Source organism: Ascaphus truei, chromosome 5 (genome assembly GCF_040206685.1).
Source record: "Ascaphus truei isolate aAscTru1 chromosome 5, aAscTru1.hap1, whole genome shotgun sequence".
Classification (NCBI taxonomy): domain Eukaryota; kingdom Metazoa; phylum Chordata; class Amphibia; order Anura; family Ascaphidae; genus Ascaphus; species Ascaphus truei.
In genome coordinates, this window is record NC_134487.1 from 259,547,602 (window position 1) to 259,573,531 (window position 25,930).

The 25,930-nt window shown below is 41.0% G+C and overlaps 1 protein-coding gene across 2 annotated transcripts in view; it reads right to left on the bottom strand.

Moving 5' to 3' along the window:
* GABRA1 (gamma-aminobutyric acid type A receptor subunit alpha1) overlaps positions 1–25,930 on the bottom strand; it is a 270,753-nt gene that overhangs the window by 133,886 nt on the left and 110,937 nt on the right. For both annotated transcript variants that reach the window (XM_075601925.1, XM_075601924.1), the window contains one exon: positions 12,952–13,095. In XM_075601925.1, coding sequence (XP_075458040.1) covers positions 12,952–13,095 — 144 coding nt within the window. The remainder of the gene's footprint in view (positions 1–12,951; positions 13,096–25,930) is intronic.

The window sequence follows — 25,930 nt, forward strand, 5'->3', positions numbered from 1 at the left end:
TAGCAAAATTCCCAAAACGGGCAAGTAGCCGGCGATATGATAATTGCCTACCTGAAAGGCCTTACCCAGCGATTTCTTTAAGTTGCAGAGAGAGCTATACAGAGAGAGCCGCCTCTCCCGGTGCATATCTCGCCAGCGATCAAAAGTTTTTAATATAAAATGTAATACTAGTGTGGATGATCAGAGGGTCTCCGGAGAGGAACCGCATTGATTTGAGGTCCGGGGATCCCCTGCTTCCCGAGATACAGGCCCCATTATGGGGTGCCAGTATCTCCTATGCATTTTATTCCCACGGTTACGTGACGCGGGACATTTAAATGCATATGAGATAAAGGCACCCCATAAAGGGACCTATATCTCTGGAAGCAGGGTGTCCCCGGACGACAAATCAACGTGTTTATGCCCCGGAGACTCCCTGCTAATCTACACTAGTATTACATTTTATATTAAAAAACTTCATTACCTTAGCGGATAACCGCTAACGCAATGAAAGAGTTAAACCTCAGATGCCTTTCTTGGGGCAGAGGGTGTGGATGAAGGGGTAGTAGTCCCAGGGTAGGTGATTAGGCCTGCCCGGAAGGTTGTGGGAGGAGTTAACCCAGTCCTATTACTACCTGGTAGGCCTAAACATCCATCCTTGGGGCTACTATCCCCTTCGCCCAATCCCTCTACCACCAAGAAACAAAAATCAACACAACAACATTACTACCCACCTCCTCTAACCCCAACCAACCCCCTGCCCCCCCCCGAAACACATACAGTACAGTAATGTGCAAAATGTATATTATCCACATATGGATAATAGTGCATTTGCCCATTATAAAATCAAACTATAGCCAGCCAGCATAAATAAAGTACACAAAATGTTCAACTTAACCCTGCCATCATGAATGGCATCCTCGTCAGCATACTGCAGGTCCATGTCTTCCGATGCCAGCAAGAATACCTAAAAAAATACAATCTAATGGCCCCTAACCTCTTAATCACCATAGCGGTTAATAGCCACTATAATAATTAAGGGGTTAACCCTGGTACCCTGCTACCCACATGGGAGGCCTAACCACTCACCCAATGGCCACTATACCCACCCTGTACCCATTGATTGGCACAGTGGTATATCATACCAATATAAATTGTTTTTTTTTCAGTTTTTTTTTATTGTACTTATTTATTTTTATGTATTTGCTTGCCCATTGACTAATAATGTATTAATCTGTGTAGGGTACAGATAAATACAGTAACCACCAATGCATTTTTTGGCAAATGCTTGTTTTCTATTAACTGTTATTTTTTCGATTTATGTTTATTGTTTGGATTAAATTGTTTTAAATTTGGAATGCTTGTTTTTAGTACATTTTAGGATTGGTTAGTGTTTTATATTAATTATTTGTTTTGTTGGCTACTGGTTTACATTCTTTAATTGTTTTGTTGGCTAGTGTTTAAAATGAATTAATTGTTTTGTTGGTTAGTGCTTTCATTTTTTAATTGATTGGTTGGCTAGTGCTTTTATTTATTTAATTGGTTGGCTAGTGCTTTTAATTATTTAATTGGTTGTCTGGTGCTTTTATTTCTTGAATCGGGGTGTTTAGGTGCTTATGTAAATCTTTTATTATTGTGTATTGTTGACCTTCATGCTTTTTTATTAGGATGACCATTGACTGCTATAGTGGCTTATCATGCCCATATTATATGGGTATGATATACCACTGTGCCAATCAATGGGTACATGGTGGTATAGTGGCCATTGGGTGGGTGGTTAGGTCTCCCATGTGGGTAGCAGGGTACCAGGGTTAACCCCTTAATTACTATAGCAGTTATTAACCACTAAGGTGATTAAGGGGTTAGGGGCCATTAGATTGTACAGTATTTTTTCATGTATTCTTGCTGGCATCGTTGGACATGGACCTGCAGTATGCTGACAAAGATGCCCTTCATGATAGCAGGGGTAAGTAGGACGTTTGAATTAATTTATTTATACTGGCTGTTTGAGTTTATAATGGGCAAATTAGCTATTATCCATATCTGCATAATAGAAATTCTGCCCATTACTGTACTGTATGTGTTGGGGGGTGAGGGGGCTGTATTTATTTAAATGTATTACACATTTTTTTTGCCACATGATTGGTACCGCAGGCCAGCGGGGACCTGTGGGGACCACCCGAGAACCCGAGGGACCCAAGACACCCGACTACCCGGGACTACCCGAGGGACCCCAGACACCTGCGGGGACCACCCAAGGAACCCCAGACAACCCCGGGGACACACAAGGCCCCCTGGACACCCACGGCCTCTGGTATCAATCATGTGGGGGTAGAGGAGGTGGGCATTTTTGTTGTTAAGTTTTTATTATTTATTGTGGGTAACGGGGGTGGGTGAAGGGAGTATTTGGCCCTTGGTGGGTGGGTAGTGGGAGGGGTTAACCCCTTCATTGCATTAGCACAGGCCTGTACAACATACGGCCCGTGGGCCACATGCGGCCCACCTGGACTCCCGTGCGGCCTAAGGGGTCTGGCGCCAGGGTACGGCGGCAGCGTGGTGTGGTGTTTTCTGTCTTCTCCCCTGAACATTATATTGTTTCTCCTGATGATGCTGAACAAAATGGACTTGCGGCGTCAAATGACGCAACGTTGCCATGAAAATGGGATACTATGTGACGTCGTGACGTTATGATGTGCCATGTTGTGTAATGCCGTGACGTAAAGGTGTCCCATTGCCATGGCAATGCAGCTTCATTTGATGCCACATGGCCATTTTTTTCAGGACCTGCAGGGGAAATAGTAGAATTTTCAGGGGAGAAGACAGAGAACGCAGCATTATTCCGCGGACCCTGACGCATGTAAGAGTTGTGAGGGGGTAGGTAAGAGTTGTGAGGGGGAGGAGGGGGGTAATTTTAATTAAAGTGCGGCCCGAATCTGCTTTCCTTTGAGCAGTTTGGCTCGTTTCCCTTTATAAGTTGTGCAGGCCTGCCTTAGCAGTTAGATACTAAGGTAATGAAGTTGGCTGCAAATGCATTTTTATTGCATGGGATTCATGCCTGGGGTCTCCGGTGCTGATATTAATGGCTATCAGCTTCGGAGACTCCCGGCATCAATCCGATGCTGAATTTTTTTATTTTTTTTTAAGTCCTGTCTCTCCGCCTCTCAGCAGCTTCTCACCAGGATCTCGCCAACTTTTCCTGGCATGAGGATTTTAGGAGAAATTCGCCATTCTAGAGCCGCAATTCACCTTGATAATCTTATCACTGCTACTTGAATTACACGAGTTTCAGAACCTGCCGATAAGTGACTTATCCCATTTACCCCGCAATTTTTATATGACTGCTGAAAAATGTGGAGATTCATGCCTTTATCGAACACTTATCGAGGCTTACTGAATAGCAGTAGGCATTTTGGCCAATATGTGCTCGATAAGTGGCTTATCGAGGCTTATAAAACAGGCCCCTAAGTCTTTTTTGAAGTTGTATAATACGGTTTTTGATCATCTATTTCAAATCAGACCATGTTATGATCACTGTTTCCCAAAATTTCCCAGACTTAAATATCTGTTATTACTTCTACATTGTTTGATATTACCAAATCCAGTATTGTTCCTCTACAGGTTGATTCCTTAATAATTTGGGTCAAATCATTGTCATTAAGCACCCCCAAAAAAGGTTTCCTTTAGTTGCTCATTGCTCCAATCTTTCTTTTTGTGAGGATTCGCCATCCTGACGGCCAGAACGCATCCCATCAGCCTTCTACATCTGGCACTCAAGTATTGCGTTCCCACAGCAGTTCCACTGAGCGTGCATGCTCGGGCGATGCATGATCAGCCTGCCCCTCCAGATCCATTCCCAGTCTTCGTCCCCGATCCGATGACGGACATGCGCGGTGCGCGAGTGGCACGCGATCGAGTCGCCACCCCTTGACGTCAGTGATGCGAGGAAGACAGGCTTTCCCTGGACCCGCCTCCAGGCTCCGTTCCCATTCGGATTACGGGCATGCACGGTGCGCGAGTAGCGCGCGATCAGATCGCCACCTCTTGACGTTGGTGACGCGTGCCGTACGTAGCCCCACCCCTTGACCTAATCAGTCTGCACAATAGGGCGCACAAGCGACCCAGCAGCCTATCAGCACGTTCTTTCTTATGTTCTGCCCCACTTCGCATTGGAGGGAGGTTCCTTAAATATCTGCTCAGCCCATGCTCTCATTGCTGAGCATAACCTTGTGTGTGACGCCATGCCTTGCTGCATCCTGACCTTGTTCCTGCCTTATGCCTTGCCTGCCTTGTTCCTGATCTCCCTGCTGCCTGACCCTGCTTCGTTCAATGGACCCTGCATCTCTTCAACTCTGACCCAGCTACGTACGACCATCCTGATCTCTACAACCCTGACCTTGGCAAAGTACCCCAACAATCCGCTACTCTCCAATCCTAACCTTGCCAAAGTATTCCAATAATCTGCTACTCTCCAATCTAAACCTGGCAAGTATAACAACTACTCTACCTTCCGTACTCCTGACCCAGCTTGCAAGATGAATCTACATCCTACTTACGCTCCCGTGGCTGTGGGTTGGCGTTTCTCAATTCCCAACCTCAGCACAGCGGTCGCGCTTCTTTTGTGGTGAGCTACGCATTACAGTATGCTCAGCCACACAAACTTCGACCCCACTGAGGTAGGAAGAGTCCTGTGCATGCACGCCAACGTCCTGTCCAATATTGAGGAGAAATTAGAGGCTAATGATCATCATATGCGAATCCTCCAGGAGAGCTTCAGATCCCTAACTCACTCTCCACGAGTCTCGGCTTGTCCCTACTTCTGTCACTCTTGGAGTAGTGTCCTCTGTCATGATGACCTCCCCTCCTCTTCACGAACCCTGTCTACCTACACCCAACCTCTATGGAGGGGATCCCCTTGAGTGCCGGGGATTCTTAAATCAATGCTTTATCCAGTTTGAAATTAACTATTCCCGCTTCACCTCTTCACACGTCAAAGTGGCGTACATTGTTTCTCTTCTTACAGACAACGCACTTGCCTGGGCTTCTGCCATCTGGGAATGGAGGTCTGGTCTCACGCAAGACATCAGAGCCTTTACCAGGGAGTTCCGTAGGGTGTTCGATACGCCTGGCCGCAAGGTATCTGCTGCTTCTACTTTGTTCTATATTTCCCAAGGTAACCGTCCAGTTGCAAAATATGCACTTGAATTCAGGACCATTGCCGCAGAGACAGAATCCTTATCAGCTGCTTTCTGGCGGGCCGCTCTGAAACCCTGAAAGACGAATTGGCAACTCACGATCGTCCCACGGATCTGGAAGACCTTATCGCCATTTGCATCAAAGTGGATCACTGTATCCAGGAGAGGAGGTCAGAGAGAGCGCATCACCGGAACCTCACTTCAAGTATCAACCCGGCTCAGGTGAGCACAATGGAACTACCACCAATGGACAGTTCCGAATCTATGCAACTGGAAGGTACTAGTCTCTCCAAATCTGAGAAGCAACGTCGCAAAAATTCTGGCCTTTGCCTTTATTGTGATACTCCCGGACATCTGGCCTATTCTTGTCCCAATAAGTTGGGAAACGCGAAGTTCCCATGAGAACCAGGGGAGTCTCATTGGGAACACTTTCTCTTTCCCCTATCTCTACTGATAACCCTTCTAGGATTCTCCTTCCCATCACTCTTTCTGGAGATGGGTTCTTTGTGTCAAACCTTGATTCAGGTTCCGGAGGCAATTTTATAGACCAAGGTTTCACTGAACGTCATCGCATTCCCCTCAGACGTAAGAAGAATCAGATTGGCCTTGAGGCCATCGATGGAAGACCACTCCTACCAGCCTTTATCTCATTGGAAACCAAGGTTCTTCACCTTAAGACGGAAGATGATCACCTGGAGAAGATCCAATTCAATGTGATACACACACCTTCGATAGGAATAATTCTTGGCCTTCCCTGGCTACAGATTCATAACCCTTGGGTGGATTGGCTGAACAAGGATCCTATCCTATGGAGCCCCTTCTGTACCAAGCACTGCATTATGGAATCCAGTAGCATCTGTGCTACCACTACGTCCGAGGAGAAAGGAAGGGTACAGTTGCCTGAGGAGTATGGTGAGTTCAGCGACGTCTTTGATAATGTCAAATCGGAAGTATTACCTCTACATCGCCCTTTCGACTGCCCTATTGAGTTACTCCCAGGTACGTCTCCGCCCAGAGGGCCCTCTTACCCACTATCCATGCCTGAAACCAAGGCCATGAGAGAATATATTACCGAAAATCTACAGAGAGGATTCATCCGTAACTTCAGCTCTCCAGCCGGTGCCGGATTCTTCTTTGTAAAGAAGAAGGATGGGTCGCTACGACCTTGTATTGACTACCGGGCCCTCAATAAAATCACTTTTAAAAATCGTTACCCTCTTCCCCTCATATCAGAGCTCATCGATCGCCTACAAGGCGCTAATATTTTCTCCAAATTAGATATACGTGGGGCCTATAATCTCATCCAAATTCGTCAAGACGACGAGTGGAAAACTGCATTCAATACCAGAGATGGACATTATGAGTACTTGGTCATGCCATTTGGTCTGTGCAATGCCCCAGCCGTGTTTCAAGATTTTGTCAACAAAATCTTCAGGGACCTTCTCAACTTTTTCGTGATTATCGATCGAGAATGACATTCTCATTTTTTCTAAATCCAAGCAGGAACATGTGTCCCACGTCAAACAAGTACTCCTTCGCCTACGGGAGAATCGACTCTTTGCCAAACTCGAAAAATGCCAATTTCATCAAGCATCTACCGTTTTTCTAGGTTATATCATATCCAACACTGGTCTTACCATGGATCCTGCTAAAGTCAAAGCCGTACTGGACTGGCCTCAACCAAGCACTCTCAAAGCCATTCAATGTTTTCTAGGATTGTCCAATTACTATCGCAGATTCATTCAGAACTTTTCTTCCCTGGTGGCTCCTCTTACGGCATTGACAGAGAAAGGAGCAGATCCCACATCTTGGCCCTCCACGGCTATTCAGTCTTTCTCTCGCCTTAAAAAAGCATTTGTGTCCACCTCCATTCTTATTCATCCTGATGCCAAGCTTCCATTTACTCTCAAAGTTGACGCATCCGATGTCGGTGTGGGGGCTGTTCTTTCTCAGAGGAAGACTCCTCAGTCCAGACTACACCCCAGCGCTTTTTCCCCCAAACATTTTCTTCCACTGAGTGAAATTATGATATTGGGAATCGGGAGCTCCTGACCATGAAACTAGCACTCGAAGAATGGAGACACCTTCTGGAAGGTACAGAGGATCCCATAACGCTCCTGACGGAGCACAAACATTTGTTATACAATACATCGAAGGAGCTCGTCGTCTGGGTGCCCGCCAAGCCAGATGGGCACTTTACTTCTCAAGATTAAATTTTATAATCTCCTATCTGCTGGAACCAAGAAAATCAAAGCAGATGCTCTTTCTCGTCAATTCTCTGTTGATGACAAGACTGAGGACCAACAAAAACCCATTCTTCCTCCCAAATGTATTCTTTCTGCTACTACCTTCAACATTCTCAAAAATATCGTACTGCAACTGGATCACAACCCTGCTGGTCTTACAGTTCCTGAGGGTCGCCTCTATACTTCTCCTCTGCACTGCAAAAAAGTTCTCCAATGGAGTCACTCCTCCAGATCAGCAGGTCACCCTGGGAGCAGGAGAACTTTGGATCTCATCTCTCGAACATTCTGGTGGCCCAATATTCAGAAGGATGTCAAGAACTTTGTAGCCGCATGCCCAACTTGTGCCAGAACTAAAACTCCTAGGAATCTTCCTTCGGGACTTCTTCAGCCCTTACCTGTCCCTGTCCCCGATCGGCCATGGACACATTTGTCCATGGATTTCATTGTAGATCTACCCATATTCTGGGGCATGAACACGATCCTCCTGGTGGTGGATCGATTCTCAAAACACTTTATCCCTCTCAAAGGTCTTCCAAATTCTTCCAAATTGGCTGATATATTTATCAGGGAGATCTATCGCCTGCACGGTCATTGTATCGGATAGAGGTCCTCAATTTGTGTCTCGCTTCTGGCGTTCTTTTTGTCTACAATTGGGCATATCCCTTCACTTTTCCTCTGGATATCACCCACAAACTAATGGTCAGACTGAGAGGACCAATCAGTCCCTGGAACAATACATACAATATTTTGTGTCCGATTCACAGGATGATTGGTCCGAACTCTTGCCCTGTGCAGAGTTCGCCCATTACAACGCACAAAGTGGATCTACCCTGGAATCCCCGTTTTCATGAACTATGGGTTCCACCCATCTACTCTTCCTCTCTCTTCTTCCTCATCTGGGGTCTCAGCGGCAGACAACAGGATTAAAGAACTGCAAAATCTCTGGAAAAGAGTTCAGGTGAACACCAAGCCACCAATAGGCAGAAGATCCAGGCAGATCGTCATCACAGGCCAGTGCGGGATTTCAAGATTGGTGACAGGGTCTGGCTGTCATCTAGAAACACCAGGCTGAAGGTCCCTTCTATGAAATTCGCACCCAGATTTCTCGGTCCCTGACCCTATCGCAGAAAGGATCAATCTGGTCGCATATCAGATCTCCTTGCCTATGAGGATTCCGACCGTCTTTCATATGTCCCTGCTCAAACCTGTTGTTCAAAATGTTCATTCGGTTCCAGTCTCTCCTACTCCTTCTCATATGGTGCAAGGCCAATCCGAGTATGAGATACAATCCATTCTGGACTCTAAGTTCTCTAAAGGATCCTTACTTTATCTGGATCCCAAGCTCCCGGATTCACGCCAACAGGTTGGTTAATTTTTGCCACCTCAAATTTTGCCTGGAGGTCGCTCCTAGAGGGGGAGGGGGAGGGGGGAGATACTGTGAGGATTCGCCATCCTGATGGCCGGAATGCACCTCTTCAGCCTTCTACATCTGGCACTCAAGTATTGCGTTCCCACGGCGGTTCCACTGCGGGCGTGCACGGGTGATGAATGATCAGCCTGCCCCTCCAGATCCGTTCCAAGTCTCTGCCCCTGCTCCGAAGATGGACATGTGCGGTGCGTGAATGGCGTGTGATTGAGTCACCACCCCTTGACGTCAGTGACGCTCGGATGACAGGCTTCCCCTGAACTTGCCTCCAGGCTCCGTTCCCGTTCGGATGATGGGCATGTTCTGTGCGCATGTGGCGCATGATCAGATCGCCACCTCCTGACGTCTGTGATTTGCGCGGGACGTAGCTCCGCCCCTAGACCTTATCAGGCTGCACATTAAGGTGCACAAGTGACCCAGCAGCCTACTGCACCGACACACTTTATTCGAGCAAATACCCAGTATGTACCTGGCAGATACCTGGAATGCGCCGCTCCTCACCTATGACAAGCCCCGTTGCGTTGGCCTTCCCAGCCTGGGTTCATGCCTGGCTGACGGGCGGCTGATCTGTTAAATGATAATGATTAGGATTTAATAGGCTGCAATGCTTCGCGTGTCTACCAGATGGCATAAATTCATGAATTGTAATGCAGTATATATATATATACTGTGCAGTATTGCAGCCAGCGGGAATAAAATGCTTCAATCCCTGCCTGGAAAATAACCCAATGCACTCGGGCAGAAAACAGTCACAAACCTCAATTCACCCGGGTATACCCGAATTCGTGGGACTAGCCGAGCTCGAATAAAGTGTGTCGCCAGTGTATCAGCACGTTCTCTCTTGTTCCGCCCCACTTCCCATTGGAGGGAAGTTCCTTAAATACCTGCTCAGCCCATACTCTCATTGCTGAGCATAACCTTGTGTGTGACGTCGTGCCTTGCTGCATCCTGAACTTGTTCCTGCCTTGTGCCTTGCCTGCCTTGTTCCTGATCTCCCTGCTGCCTGACCCTGCTTCGTTCTCTGGACTCCGCATCTCTTCAACTCTAACCTGGCTATGTACGACCATCCTGATCTCTACAACCATGACATTGGCAAAGTACCCCAATGATCCGCTACTCTCCAATCCTGACCTTGGCAAAGTACTCCAACGATCCGCTACTCTCAAATCTAGACCTGGCAAGTATAACGACTACTCTACCTTCCGTACTCCTGACCCAGCTTGCAAAACTAATCTACATCCTAGGCACGCCCACGTGGCTGTGGGTTGGCGTTTCTCAATTCCCTACCTCAGCACCACGGTCGCGCTTCGTTTGTGGTGAGATACGCGTTACACTGTGGATAATTAAAATCACCCACTATGAAAACATAACCTAGTTTGTCTGCCTTTTCTATTTGCAAAAGTATTTTGCCTTCCTCAATCTCACAGATATTTGGTGGTTTGTAGAATATCTCTATCAACATTTTCTATGTACTTATCTCCACTGATCATTTCTATCCACAAAGTCTCTACATTTTCATCAAACCCTTCATAAACATCTTAACTTAGAATAGGTTTTAAATCCGGTTTAACATATAAACATACTCCTTGAACTCTTCTATTTGCTCGATCCCTCTGAAAAAGAGAACAACCCTCTAAAAAAAAAAACCATTCATGAGTTTTTTCCCACCATGTTTTAGTAATGCTTTTGATATCATACAGCTCTCTTCAAGCTATTAATTAAATCTCCCCATTTTATCTGCCAGGCTTCTTGGATTAGGGTTAGCACGCATGCACTTAAGGTTTCTACCCATCTGTGCTACTGTTATCTTATCTGCTCCTGCATTTTTACTCCAATTGAATTTAGTCTTTAGAAGTTTACTAGCATTATCTGTAAATCATATGGGGGCCTCCCTGCTTTCAAGAATCCCACTTCCTCCCCCAACTCCACTCCCATGACCTATAGCTATTTCCCCATTCTTATCTATTCTGTCTAGTCCATTAGCTCTTTCTTATCCCCCCTACCCCCTCCTTCCTAGTTTAAAATCCCCTTCAACCTTTTTAACATTCTCCCCTCTAGCCCAGAAGATCCAGTTCCTTAAGGTGCAATCCATCCCTATTATAATGATAGCACCTCTCAGAGAAAGACTCCCAGTGCTCAGAAAAGCCATACCCTCCTAGACCACTTTCGTAGCCATGAATTAAGCCCTCTAAGCTCTAACTGTCTCCCTGCAGCAGCGCATGACAATGGTAGTATTTCTTAAAATACTTCCTTCGAGGTTACTCAGTGAACAATAAACTCCTTTCAAGATTGGCCTCAATGTTGCCTCTTCAGATCCGAATTCTGAGACTCCAAAGAGAACATCTACGCACACATCCGACAGCGGTATGCTCCCTGAACAACTGCTCCAAGTGCAAATACATGTGTCAAGATGTGCATTGAGTTACATTTTCAATCTTGCTCATTGTTACAACTGTAGAGTATTAAGCGCTAACAATTTACAGTACAAAAAATACATTGTTTAACATCTCGCATGTTTTAACCCCTTCTGGTTATAACTCGACACTTAATCCAACTGCACTTGACCACACTGCAATTCATTCACACAGCTCAGTGCTTGCAAGCTCAACGATTCACTTAAAACCTCTGTTTTTTATTTGTTTTTTTACGAACTTCAAGAAATATGAGATACTGAATGTGGTCAAGCAGGCATTCTGTCAAAAGGTGGGAGTCATGTGAGGCATGAACGATATTCTTAGTCTCATTATCTGTTGCTGAGACTTGTCTTTGTCTTAAAACATAAATGCAGTAAGGCAAATTTTCATATGACAAAACAGATTTTGCTGTGCGAAAGCCTACCACTATAAAGGAATGTATCAGTAACATTATCATTCAATACCTTTATGGAGTATGCAGCAGCAAAATAATTGGTCTTACATTTATGGAAAACGAATCCAGCGCTCCTTCTAAATTGACTTGCAATTTATTAGTGCAATTCTACATTTTGATCTGAAGTCTAATAACAAAGGAGTAATTTAGTTCCATCTTTTGATTAAGAAATTATTCAAGTATGTTAACTGTTAAGTTAAACTCCATTTCAGCAGGTAGCTACATTAAATGCATAACCTCTGCATATGGCCTGCAGAAATGTAGACTATAATAAGTTAACATAACAATTAATTGCAACTGCTCAATAAATGAATGTTACTAATATATTACAATAATGGGAAATTAGATTTCTTATCTAATAATACAGTTGTTATCAAATATATAAATAGTTTTCATGTACTGTAGGTTACTCTACTTCAATGTGTTCTGGTTTAGACATGCGTCCAGAAATAAATAACAATTTTGACTAAACAACTCATTAATCTGTTACTGGGTACCTCTTTAAACTTTTTTTTCTAATACTGTATTTATTTTAATAATTTTAATTATCTTTATTACTATGGGAAATATTTCTGGCTAAACATAAAACCTTTCAGCCCCATTTGTTTTAATCTATTTTGCTAGCATGTTCAATTATACAGCACACATTCTTTTCTATTCCCTTTCATAATCAGTCTTTCTACTTAGTTTTAGCATATGAATCCATTGTTCACCATGAAAGTAGCACTTAAAGATGAACTCAAATACAGGAATAAATTAAGGTGTTTTCTTCTTTACTGGATTTAATGCTCAAAACAGCAGAAAAAATGTTTATATTGATTTAACCAAAATGAATAGGATAGAATTTTACAAGAATGGTCAGTTCTAGCATGCATGAAAATAATAGGTAATTGTACACTTCAAAACAATGTGCATAAAAAAAGAGAATATAAAACAATAGGATTGTCCTTTAAAAGGGCATGCCATTTTCTTTTCTATCACAATAGTGCAATAATTTGCTTCTACCCTTACTATTTATATTCTTCCCTTTTAATTTTACTTCAGATGTTGGAAAGGGCATAATTATCAGGAATATGAGCCTGAAAACGATAGTATTGGACAATAATGGATCATTAGATTTTCCCCTACTTCTGTAGCAAATTTGCCATTGCCAAATTGAGATTATATTGTTTTAGAAAAGAGATATCAATAGAATGTAAACCATAATATATTGCATAGCAAAGCAAAAATCTGTACAAACCTGTACTGGATTGAACGATTCCAGATGCCACAGTTTGACCTAGCAGATCATATTGGTTCAATCGTGAGCCATCTTCAGCAACTACAACTGACTGTGCTGGATCACGTGTCCATGAATACACCACTTCAGCTCTTGTGTAAGCATCTATATTTAAGTAGAAATATAATATTATAAAATTCAGATATTTTGAAAGGTGAGGAATTATATTAACATACTGTTAGTTGAAAATACAGGGCTATATATAGCAAATGAGACATATATTAAAATGTGATGTGCTTTATTTTCATCAATAGAAAAAGGGTGAAATGTCCTCGGGCGCGTCACTCTGCTTGCGGCTCGACGACGTGTAATACGTGCAAAGTAGAAGAGAAAGGGGAGGGCCACAGTAAGAAAAACAGCACAAAATGATGCACACTTCTTCATTAGGGTAGGGAGAGGGGGAGGGAGGGGTGGGAGGAGAAGACAAGGAAAGAGAGATGTTGAATCAAACTTTTTGGGTGGAGACACACTCACATCAAATCTCTAGTATCTTGAGCTGATGTCTCCTCCTCTATATGTGATTGGGTGAGTTGTAGGTGAGGAAATGCCCTCTGGTATCTTCCTTGACAAAAAATAAAAGGGAGAAAAAAATAGTGCAATACAATTTAATTAAACAGTGGGTGGATGAGATTTAAAACTTACAAGCGACCGATATATTTAGGCATAGGAAGGAGATGCCGCCAGACTCCATAACGTGTCCCTTTCTGGGTTGGGGTGTTTCGTCTCGGCTGATCCCTGCTGGCAAAGGTTCTTTCCGTCTGTATGCCGGGGTGTATGCGGCTGCAGTATGGATAATCAAAGCCCGTGCACAGGCTATGTTCTCCTCCAGCCGCCTATCCCCTCTGCAGAGACAGTCTTCAGCTTCCTAACTCCGTTGCGCATGCGCATGCGCAGACGGCGAGACGCTGGGCCAGGATACAGGATACAGGGAAAAAACAAACTCCTCACTACGGTGGCTTGGAGTAACCAAAAAACGTCAGACGCTTTTCGCCAATGCTTCCTCAGTGACGTAGGCAAGTTCAGGGTGGCAGCAGTCTTTTATACCTTGCGATTTCCTCAGTTTAACTTTAAATGTGCTGGTTTCTCTCTGGCCATGTGAGATGTTTAAATACAACCAATCTATAATGGTGCAACAATTAATACATAACAAAGACAAAAAAGACATTACATTAACCTCTTAATATTACACATACATAATTTTAAGAACAGGTGGCATGCTTAAAAAACATTTATTAATTGCATGCGCCCTGTGGGGACTTAAAAGGGAAGATAAAACGGAAGATATAGTGGGCATTTGAGATGAAGAAAATCATATCTTAGGAACCTATTGATATTAAAATGTTTTAAAATATACTATTATAATAAAAATCCTTTAAAATTGGGTTTAAGAATCTTGGAAGAAAAATTGTTAAAAAACATAATATAAATTATTTTGGAGTTAAATGAATAATATGTGTTTTTTAAACCCAAGGGTTTCTAAGAATGCCGTCTGTTTTACAGATATGTTTTATCACATGGGTTACAAGACGGTAGCAAAAACACTTTAATGCGAAATCTACTATAATTTGACATGTTTTTAACAGTATAATATTCACTGACTAATCTGATATGCATACTGTAGTTGTTCAGAGTCTTTATTACTTCGAAGTGGGTGTTTAGACATTAAGGGAGAAATGCAGTGATCTCCATATCCAAATTTAACCCCTTAGGTGCCAGGGTTTGGAGGGTGAAAATCCAAAAGGATTCTCTTTTATTGATTTTCTTTATGTAATCTCCTCCCCTCCAATCGGGTTTAACTATTTCAATCCCAATTTTTTTTAAACAAGATGGATTCTGGTTATGTTTGATCTTATAGTGATTTGAGACACTATGGGTCTCTAAACCATTGCATATGTTCCTAATGTGTTCTCCCAATCTTGTTTTAAGTTTCCTTATTGTTCTACCTACGTACTGTAGGTTGCAACCACACTGCAATACATAAATCACCCCTTTACTATAACAGGTGATATGTGATTTAATATCAAAGTTTAAATTAGACACGATGCAAGTGAAGGAAGTTATCCTGCTATTAATTAGTGTATTGTTCCTGCATGCCTTGCAGTTTGAGCATCTTTTAAAACCCTTTGTTAGTTGGTCTAACCAACAGCTTTTAGTTTTAGGAGGTAAAAAGCTGGGCACTAATTTCTGCTGAATATTTGGTGCTCTTGGAGATCACTGCATTTCTCCCTTAATGTCTAAACACCCACTTCGAAGTAATAAAGACTCTGAACAACTACAGTACTGTATGCATATCAGATTAGTCAGTGAATATTATACTGTTAAAAACATGTCAAATTATAGTAGATTTAGCATTAAAGTGTTTTTGCTACCGTCTTGTAACCCATGTGATAAAACATATCTGTAAAACAGACGGCATTCTTAGAAACCCTTGGGTTTAAAAACCACATATAAGTCATTTAACGCCAAAATAATTTATATTATGTTTTTTAACAATTTTTCTTCCAAGATTCTTAAACCCAATTTTAAAGGATTTTTATTATAATAGTATATTTTAATTTTTTTTAATATCAATAGGTTCCTAAGATATGATTTTCTTCATCTCAAATGCCCACTATATCTTCCGTTTTATCTTCCCTTTTAAGTCCCCACAGGGCGCATGCAATTAATAAATGTTTTTTAAGCATGCCACCTGTTCTTAAAATTATGTATGTGTAATATTAAGAGGTTAATGTAATGTATTTTTTGTATTTGTTATGTATTAATTGTTGCACCAGTATAGATTGGTTGTATTTAAACATCACATATGGCCAGAGAGAAACCAGCACATTTCAAGTTAAACTGAGGAAATCGCAAGGAATAAAAGACTGCTGCTACCCTGAACTTGCCTACGTCACTGAGGAAGCATTGGCGAAACGCGTCTGACGTTTTTTGGTTACTCCAAGCCACCGTAGTGAGGAGTTTGTTTTCCCTGTATCCTGTATCCTGGCCCAGCGTCTCGCCGTCTGCGCATGCGCATGCGCAACGGAGTTAGGAAGCTGAAGACTGTCTCTGCAGAGGGGATAGGCGGCTGGAGGAGAACATAGCCTGTGCACGGGCTTTGATTATCCATACTGCAGCCGCATACACCCCGGCATACAGACGGAAAGAACCTTTGCCAGCAGGAATCAGCCGAGACGAAACACCCCAACCCAGAAAGGGACACGTTGTGGAGTCTGGCGGCATTTCCTTCCTATGTCTAAATATATCGGTCGCTTGTAAGTTTTAAATCTCATCCACCCACTGTTTAATTAAATTGTATTGCACTATTTTTTTCTCCCTTTTATTTTTTGTCAAGGAAGATACCAGAGGGCATTTCCTCACCTACAACTCACCCAATCACATATAGAGGAGGAGACATCAGCTCAAGATACTAGAGATTTGATGTGAGTGTGTCTCCACCCAAAAAGTTTGATTCAACATCTCTCTTTCCTTGTCTTCTCCTCCCACCCCTCCCTCCCCCTCTCCCTACCCTAATGAAGAAGTGTGCATAATTTTGTGCTGTTTTTCTTACTGTGGCCCTCCCCTTTCTCTTCTACTTTGCACGTATTACACGTCGTGGAGCCGCAAGCAGAGTGACGCGCCCGAGGACATTTCACCCTTTTTCTACCCATATTCATACAGAGGTTGGTGAATCACCTCTGCAAGACTCAGGCAGCGGAACCACTTTGTGGAAAGGACTGAAGCTACACATTGAATAGTAGGCTAAATTTTTTCTGGCGCAAATTTTCTTTCTTTTTCCAATTATTTTCATCAATGCCCAATACATTAATCTGGTGCACTTTCCCATGATTGAAAGTAGACATCAGTAGGAAATTTTAGGTTTGTTACAGACCAAAACGTACGACTTTGGACAATGCCATTAAATATATGACTGTGTTGACATTCTGCTGTTTTGGACCATTTGCAAACCTCAGCATCGAGGTAGGGCATTTCTATGAGAAAACCATGAAAATAGAATAATGTATAAAATATGAAAGGCAAAGCTCAGAAGTAAAATACATTCTGTACAACCTAAGACGGCAAGCCTCACCATTATTATTATTATTATTATTATTATTATTATTATTATTAGATTAGGTTTCTGTAAGTGTGCAGGAGGTTTTGAGACCTTTTCACTTAACATGATAATTCTATACAGATATATTGGTACATGAGTGTAAGGTTAAAACTGTCTTCTGGAATTGATAAGGTTAAAAAGAATACGCTGGCCTTGCTATTTTCACGGGAGGCTATCGTAAATAGCTTGAGACCAACTGTTCAATGCTTGTCAAAATATTGTTAAAACAGAGGATAGGGTTGCCTTATAAGTCACCATTGTATATGTCTCTTGCTCAGCAGTTAAATGTTTTAAGCTCTACAGAAAAGGCATTATGTGAAGGATACATGTAAATTTAGATGTGTACCCATATTTGTAACAGATGACAACTGTATTTTTGTCCCTGCCTTGTGTATAAATACCTGCTAGTGAACCATTAAAATTTAGTTGTGACAATTCAACCACTAGCTTCCTTGAATTTTCACAGCTCCGAGCTCGTATATGCTACGCTAATTGAAAGCATCCCATATCTGTTGCGTTTCAGTAGCTCCCGGGAGAAAAGGTTTTGCTTGCCCTAGAAGGACCTGATCTGTAGAGATCTAACAGTTTTGGTGACAGAAGTGGAATTTCGCACAGGAAAAAGGGTGAGTAAAGATTCTTTTTATTTGTTTCTCACCTTTTCCTCTGCGAAACTAAACAACCTAAATTTATAAGGGCAAAAGAACATAAGGTGAGAGTCCTTATTGTTTAATCGTGGGTAAGTCCCTTTAATCAAGGGTAAGTCCCCGATTTATGTAACAAAGGGTGAGAGTCCCTTTTGGTTTTATCGAGGGTAAGTCTGTGATTAATGTAACAAAGGGTGGGTCCCTATTGTTTAATCAAGTGTACAGTAAGTCCCTGATAAGTAAAACGGACAGTATATGATTTCAAATAGCGTGGCAATTTAAGTTAAGTTAAGTTAAAATTGTTTAAAGTTAAGTTAACATAAGGATTGTTTAATGTTAAGTTAAGGTATTGTTTAAAGTTAAGTTAATAATTGTTTATTAATACGTGCGCATAAAGTGTTAAGATTTCTTTCCTGTATAAACTCATTATGGGCACTAACATTTTGTCATCTAATGAACTTACACTAACCTGTCAGCCCTCTCCCTCGCTGTTAGTGGCAAAATCAGCTGTCTCTCTCTCGCCTGTATGTATTGTAATAAGCAGCTGCAAGTAGCCCCCACCTTTTTTCCTCCAGCTATTTTTACACAGGCATAGGAATGTAACAAAATCGTGAATCGCAGCATGCCTCTTAGGAAAAACGAACATGCAAACTCAAATTATTTGTGCAACATTAACTGAGTATGAGTATATATTAAGTATAAATTAATAATATTTTCCTGTCTGAATTGAAAAGTGGAAAACAAGAGTATAACAGGTATAGGTTTCTTTTTCCCTCAGAATGTTTTATTTTTAAGTATGGATATGGTAAAAAAAAAAAAAGGTTGATTGATTGAGTAATCCCTGTACAGTATGTGTGCTTGTAAGAATCTGGGTGAATTCTATCTATGTGAAAGTGTTATTTGCATTGAATAATAAGAATACTGGTTTATTGTATGTATACAAAATGACTATTCAGGACTTGCAAATGATTCTAAAATAAGAATATAATTAATTGCTCATGATTGAAATTTAATTTTTAAAAGGTGTACACCACCACAATAATATAAACTAATTTAAAGTTTTGGGTATCTGTGGAGAAAAAGAATAAAGAAAGGATGAATTATTTTTGTAAACAGTCCAGTCACTGGAATAATAAGGATGTTTATCGTACTGGCCAGGCGATTTATTTCCTTAACCAGAATTATAATTCTTTTCCTCTAAATCTCCACAGATAAAATCAGGTGAATATCTTATATAGAATAACAGGGGAAATATATTCTAGACACAAAGCTAACTAGAAGCTCAGCATTTTAAAAATTAGTTTAAATAAAGAAAAAAAAAAAAAAAGAAGAAGTTAATTATGATATGAAGAAAAAAAAAAAAAGGAATATCTTTATTAATTTATTCTGCAGAATCAAACTGTTTTGTTTTCCTATAGGTGAGAAAATATGTGTCTGTTATTTTTGTAAAAACTGGTTGAATGTGTGAAAGAAGCGTAAAATTCTGTTTGTTTTGTATCTGCGCTCTGTGCTCTTTTTGTGTATAACCAGTAACTAAACTATCTAAAAGTATATGTTAAAGCCTACAATTTTCTGTTTAACAAAGATCCAGTTTTAAGTTTTGAATACCAGAAACATTGTCGGGCTGTGTGAAGAGCTGCATATTTCAAGCTGTCCCAAATTGTATTGCAGTAACCAGTAATTAACCATTTTTTTCTGTTACAAGATTTTGGCAGGAAGCCCAGAGAGTTATTTGAGCTTGTTATATGGCTTGAAATGGAAAAAGGTGTAAATTGATTAATATAGAGTTCAAATAAACAGAGGACAGTAACCCAAAATGAGCACTCTAAACACCTGGTGGGTGGGTAACGAAGTGGTTAAAACTTAAATCTTTAATATCCGTGTAAAATAATGGGGATTAAAACAAATATTAAACGCTCAGAGCCTATAGTATGAACACAATGTAATGTTCTGGATCACTGATGAACTGCATAGAATCACTAGTGTATTGCAGTGGGAACAGGTGGATAAAGTAACCACTAGTCCAATGTAATCAGCACAGAAACTCTAGTGCTGAGCCATGTATAAGTGTGCAGACCCCGAAATAGCAGTAAAGCAACGTACAAGGAAAACGGCCCCTGACCAGGTCTGCCAGTATACTAATAATAATAATAATAGCATGTTCTTCTATAGTGCTGCTGGTTGTGCGCAGCGCTTTGCGGAGACATTTTTGCAGGCACAGGTCCCTGCCCCGTGGAGCTTACGGTCTGCGTTTTTGGTGCCTGAGGCACAGGGAGATAGAGTGACTTGCCTGGAGTCTCGGGGAGCCGACACTGGGAGTTGAACCGGGCTCCCCTGCTTCGAGCTCTCAGTGCTAGTCGGTGTCGTTACTCACTGAGCCGCTCTGTCTCATATACTAGAGGTTTCTCTATGGAATTATTTTTCTGCAAAGTTGATCAAATATTTAATATTTTATCATTTTTAACCATCTTTTTCTCTCAAATGTGTCCCACCTTTAAATCTGTGTCTATAAGTTTTTATGCTACATGTTGTTCTTTCAGCAAATCAGATGCTATTTTGTGTTCTAAAAGTTTCTGTCAGAAGACTATAGCAGATTATATTTATATTCAGTAGGGTTCTTTTGAGATTTTTTTATGAAAATGTTATACCCAAAGGTTTTAGGTTAGTTTTGCTATACATCAAGCAATTCCATTAAGGTTATGCTTTAAATGCTGTTATCCTTTATATGATATTGTTCACATGTAATACAAGTGAACAAAAGGAGGGTGTTATTGCTGTTATTATTGCTGGCTGCCCCTGAAACCATATGGCAAGGGCTGAGAGTGCCAGCTCTTGGCTCTTGGGTATAATTGTAACGGATTTTCTGGCCTGGCCTGACCCACCCAATCTCATATTGGCCCCTGTGGTCTAAGCAGTCCCCATTAGTGTAGTGTCTGGTGGTGCACCTGTTGGCAACAGGACTCCTGAGTCTCCCGCATGATGGTGTGTGGGTACTGCCAACCCAGACAGGCAGCTGAGGTACTGTACTTGAGTCATACCTATATCCAGTGCAGCGCCTCCATCTCATCAGGATCCCAGCGTCCGCTTGTGGATGGTCCTGGTGAGGAACTCCTCTGTGGTGCACCCCTCGGTGCAATCACTCCCATCCATACATAGGGCACCTCACCAGGGTGTGAGGGCAAACCTCCATAATTACTGCTGGCATGCCCATAACTTACCAGGCCTTACTGTCAGCAGGAGAGATGACTGTAGCCATTTTACAGCATGGTTACATAATATTGTACCTTACTATGTTGCCTGTAATTTTTCCTTTTTATACCCCCACATGGGTATAAACTAGAAACTGTGGATGTAGGGTTAACTGTGTAAGCCCAGTGGGCTAGTTAATGCATTCTCTGTGTATTCCCTTTGCCTCATGGGCCTGCAGCTGTCTGTGCAAGCTTATAAGTGGATTGCCTTGTATGGGTGGCCCCTTATGAGAAATAGCTGCACAGAATATGCCTATGGGAACAGAGTCTCCTGGCACGAGGGGAAAGGGAGGTGATATTTTGGCCTGTCTTGTCTGTCAGCAAGGTATTCTTAGCTGGTGTCCTAGAGAAGAGAAGGTTTTAGAACCCCACATGATAGGTGCAAATAGTGGAGTGCAAGCTCTTGTGTTTACATGTTTTATGTGTTCTAAAACCTGCAATGCATTGTGTTTGTCCTGTGATTTAAACCCAGGTTGGTGAATTAGCATGTGAATTGGCATGTGAATTACATGTGAATAAGCATTCCAATGCCCCAGCTCAGATATGGAGTGCCTGAAAGTGAACTGACCTTGTTATTTTCTATGTCATATTCCCTTAGCGGAACTGTGAAATTTCTTGTGTGTCAGTTTTAGGAGGATATTTGGGTGGAAATATAATTATTTTGGTTGCAGGAGTTGTGGGGCCAAAGTGCTGGTAGTCACTTAATTTTCCCCAGCAAGCAGGCATGATTTGACGGAACGCAGTGTGAATTACACCAGGGCCTCCCTGTGCCCCCAGACTCCTGGATTTCGAGTCCAAATCTCCCCAAGTTATTTTCCTAATAAGTATAAGGTCCCCCAAAGTATATTCTCTGTTTCTTGTGTTTTCAAGGTCTTATCCGAATGAACCACCGTTTATTTTTCTGCCTGTTTTGCCTTGTGATTGATCCCTTAAATATAAAGGTGTATTTGGCCTAGCCTAATGTGACAATCAGATATAATTTTCTCTCATGGGAAGACCAATGGTCACCCTAGGTACCTTGTAGATTTAATGTTGTATGATTATGCTCTAAACAGACGATTTTAATCAGCATCTATTGTGTGAAACTAATGCAATTGTCTGAGTGTCTCATGTCCAGGTGCAGTCCTTCCAATTAGATGAAGATAAAGGTGACGCAAAAGCGCTTTTCATCTAAAGTGGAGAGGCCCATTCCAGATTCTACCCAATCAGAGTATTTTTCCTGGATCCATGTTACACAAGTGCACCCACAGTCGCTTCAAAATTAAACCTCAACAAAGAAGGGATGGCCTAAAGACACAGCCGTTCTCAGTTGGTGTTTTGGTTCATAAGAAAACCCGGCACTAACCAAAAAAAAAAAAAGGAGAAAAAGTTCATAGGAAGAAAAATCGGACCTCAACATATGAACTTTGAACTTTTTAATAACCTTTCTTTTTACAGGTTTTATTATTTTAATTACAATGTTTATTCTATTAGGTTTATATACTGTAAGTGGTGTCCACATAAAGACGATAGGGTAGTAACAAGAATATTTTGTTATATAATGGAATCCTGGTAAACAAAGCCCACATCTTGGGTGCAATCTATACCAATGTACTATACATACCCAATAAATTGCACCCCAGGAACACGAGAGTTATATTTAACCCCTTGGAAAAAGACAAGATGCTATAAGATATTTGTAGAACTATATATATATGAAATTGATTATGAAGGGAGTAGAAATACAAGTTTACCCTAGGGAAATTATTGACTCTGTGATAGAAGGATAGATAAATTATTATCCTGCAACTAGACCAGGTTATGTTATTTGGGAAAGTGGTTCCAGTGTTTGAAGGTAGAGATGAGGGTTGGGATTTGTTGGGACTTGGTGGTTAGATTATTTCGCTGGGAGCGAAGCTAGTGGATGTTTTTGTATGTGTGTCTGTCCTACTCATTACTCTCTGTGTTATGAACAGCAAAACTTTGGTCCTGAAGTGCGTTGCAACCCCGCCACCGATGCTATGTCTCTTTTTGGTGATGAAGATATCAGCAGTCCCCCAGAAGAAGAGACCGAAAAAAAAAGAAATCAACTGGGCCGATACAATGGCCAGAAAGGAATCAAGTTATGTACTATGGGACTATTTTTTTGGTCCGGCAGGACTATGATATGGTTAACTGTTCTTTAAAAAGACTGTCTCTAAAGGAAGAGGGGGCTGAGAAGATTGGAAAAATGGAAGGTGGGGAGGTCACCCAAGGGCGTGTGTCAACCACAAGGAAAGGATCACAAGTCAACCATTTTGCCTATGGCAGCCATTTTGTCTGTTCCGATATTCTGAGTAAATGTAGTATGTAAGATGTATGTGTTGGGCAGTCGCTCCTAGGAAATATTAACCCACACCAACCCCCACTTATGCTCAGAAATAGAATTTAAATAATGTTCATCATACCTAAGCAAAGAATACGAAATTGAAAGGCATTAATTATTAAAAATAGCTCAGTTAAGAGAGTAGTGGGAAGTCTAATACCCTGTTAGGAATGTATGATTTATATGCGAAAGGGGATTTTTCAGTAGTCAATATAAATGTTGTTTTTCACGATACTAAAAGACGCTATTTTTAAGGTTCAGCAATAGATAAGGACAGTAGTTTTGCAAAATTGTATGGCATTGGGTTATCTGATGGCAGCACAAGGAGGGGTTTGTAAATTAGTGGGTAAAGAATGCCGTTCTTATATTAACACCCAATCAAAAAGTTTACACCATGATATGGATACTCTAGCAGAAATTTAATCTAGAATGCGAGAGGAAACAAAAGAGTTTGATTTTACATTTGGCCTTGAAAATTGGCTCGATGTATTGGGAATTAAATTATTTTCGGAATTAGGATAATCGCAGGTTTATTACTCTGTGTGTATGAATTAATCTAGATGGCTAAAAGTGTAATCAGCTCTATTTTTTGCCAAAGAAAGATGTTTCTGCTTCTAGCTCGACCGTTATGTATATGTCTCCCACCAAGAGAGCGAGGAATACCAATAGTCTTGGTACTCGTCAACCACCCATATGTTCATCTCAAACGAGATACCTAAAAGAGATAGGTTTCTGCAGGCACATGGTCTCTTGGAGGTTTCTTCCTTGGAGTTTTTCCTCTCCTGAGTGGTTTGCAGAAGAATAAATGGGATTGGTCAATTGGTTTGTTCTTTCAGAACAAAAGGAGGAAATGTAAGGTTAAAACTGTCTTCTGGAATTGATAAGGTTAAAAAGAATACGCTGGCCTTGCTATTTTCACGGGAGGCTATCGTAAATAGCTTGAGACCAACTGTTCAATGCTTGTCAAAATATTGTTAAAACAGAGGATAGGGTTGCCTTATAAGTCACCATTGTATATGTCTCTTGCTCAGCAGTTAAATGTTTTAAGCTCTACAGAAAAGGCATTATGTGAAGGATACATGTAAATTTAGATGTGTACCCATATTTGTAACAGATGACAACTGTATTTTTGTCCCTGCCTTGTGTATAAATACCTGCTAGTGAACCATTAAAATTTAGTTGTGACAATTCAACCACTAGCTTCCTTGAATTTTCACAGCTCCGAGCTCGTATATGCTACGCTAATTGAAAGCATCCCATATCTGTTGCGTTTCAGTAGCTCCCGGGAGAAAAGGTTTTGCTTGCCCTAGAAGGACCTGATCTGTAGAGATCTAACAATGAGATCTTGAGACGCATGGCTCTTCAAGTTTCCTTTCTATTGAGATTTCAAAAGCTCTATAGTTCTACAAGCATTCAAGACCACTCAAGAAGATACTTGCGTATCTGCATACCTGAAGCAGAGGCTTGTGAGATCTTAAAAGCTTTTTTACAACTATATTTTTAAGAACCACTAATTGCCTATCATATCTTGCAATAACTACTTAATTTACTAAAAATACATTGGTGTTAACTTAATTAGATTCAGGATTAAACCAACTGTTCACAAATGTAAATCAATCTGTCATGTATAGATGTAGAAAAGAAGATGGGCACGTTGGATATTATGCTAAATTTTATTTTTATTGTGGCATAACCATGTCTATCATGTATACTCATTTTGTATCAATAATAGTTGAAAGCTTTTACTATTTTAACTATTACATTTAAACCAGGATTTTCACATTTAAGTATTATGACTCATAATTATCATTATGACTGATCATTTGTCATCTATGCAATATATTACACTGAATTCCAAATGAAAAACAGCCATAAGATCTGCACCTTGCTGTACAATAAATAGTTCCAATGTTTTTTCCCCTGGTGCTTTTGTTTTTTTGTTTTTTTTGTCAAAATCTGGGAAATTCAAACTTTTATGTACAAGGCCGTGAATCCAAAGGTTTGCCCAGTTTATTAAAAAAATGAACTTGTGTATATAAGTTTGTGGGCTTCCCATTCGTGAACCCAAAATTTTGTCCAGTTTAGGCTCATATTTCATTTGTATTTGAAAATGAATTCCAGAGTTTGACTCAACATCTGTACTAATGCCAACATTTGCAAAGCTTAGATTTGAAACCTGTGAGCCTGCCTAACCTTGTCGTAACCTTATTTTCCAATATCTTCACGTTCTAATGAGTAAGAAAAGTAAATGTAGCCTAATGTCACAATACATTTTCCTTATACAGGTAGTCTCTTTTCCCAAATTGATATAAATGTGGAGATACAACTCCTGCCATGTGTTATTCAGTATTTAAATATAAAAATATATAAATGTGCATACAGAATTAATGGGCATTTGGCCAAAAATGCTAGGACACTATAACTTATTTTCTTACAAAGAAAGGATTGCAATATTTAGGGTTTGAAGTTTTTATGTTATAACATGTTTAGAAAACAAGACTGTATTATTTACCTCTTTTGCTTTTGATACATTTTGAACGGACTTTTACATGGACAAGTGTAGCAGAGTCCCCCTCCTTACCTTCGGTAAGGGGGAACTGCTGGGTTT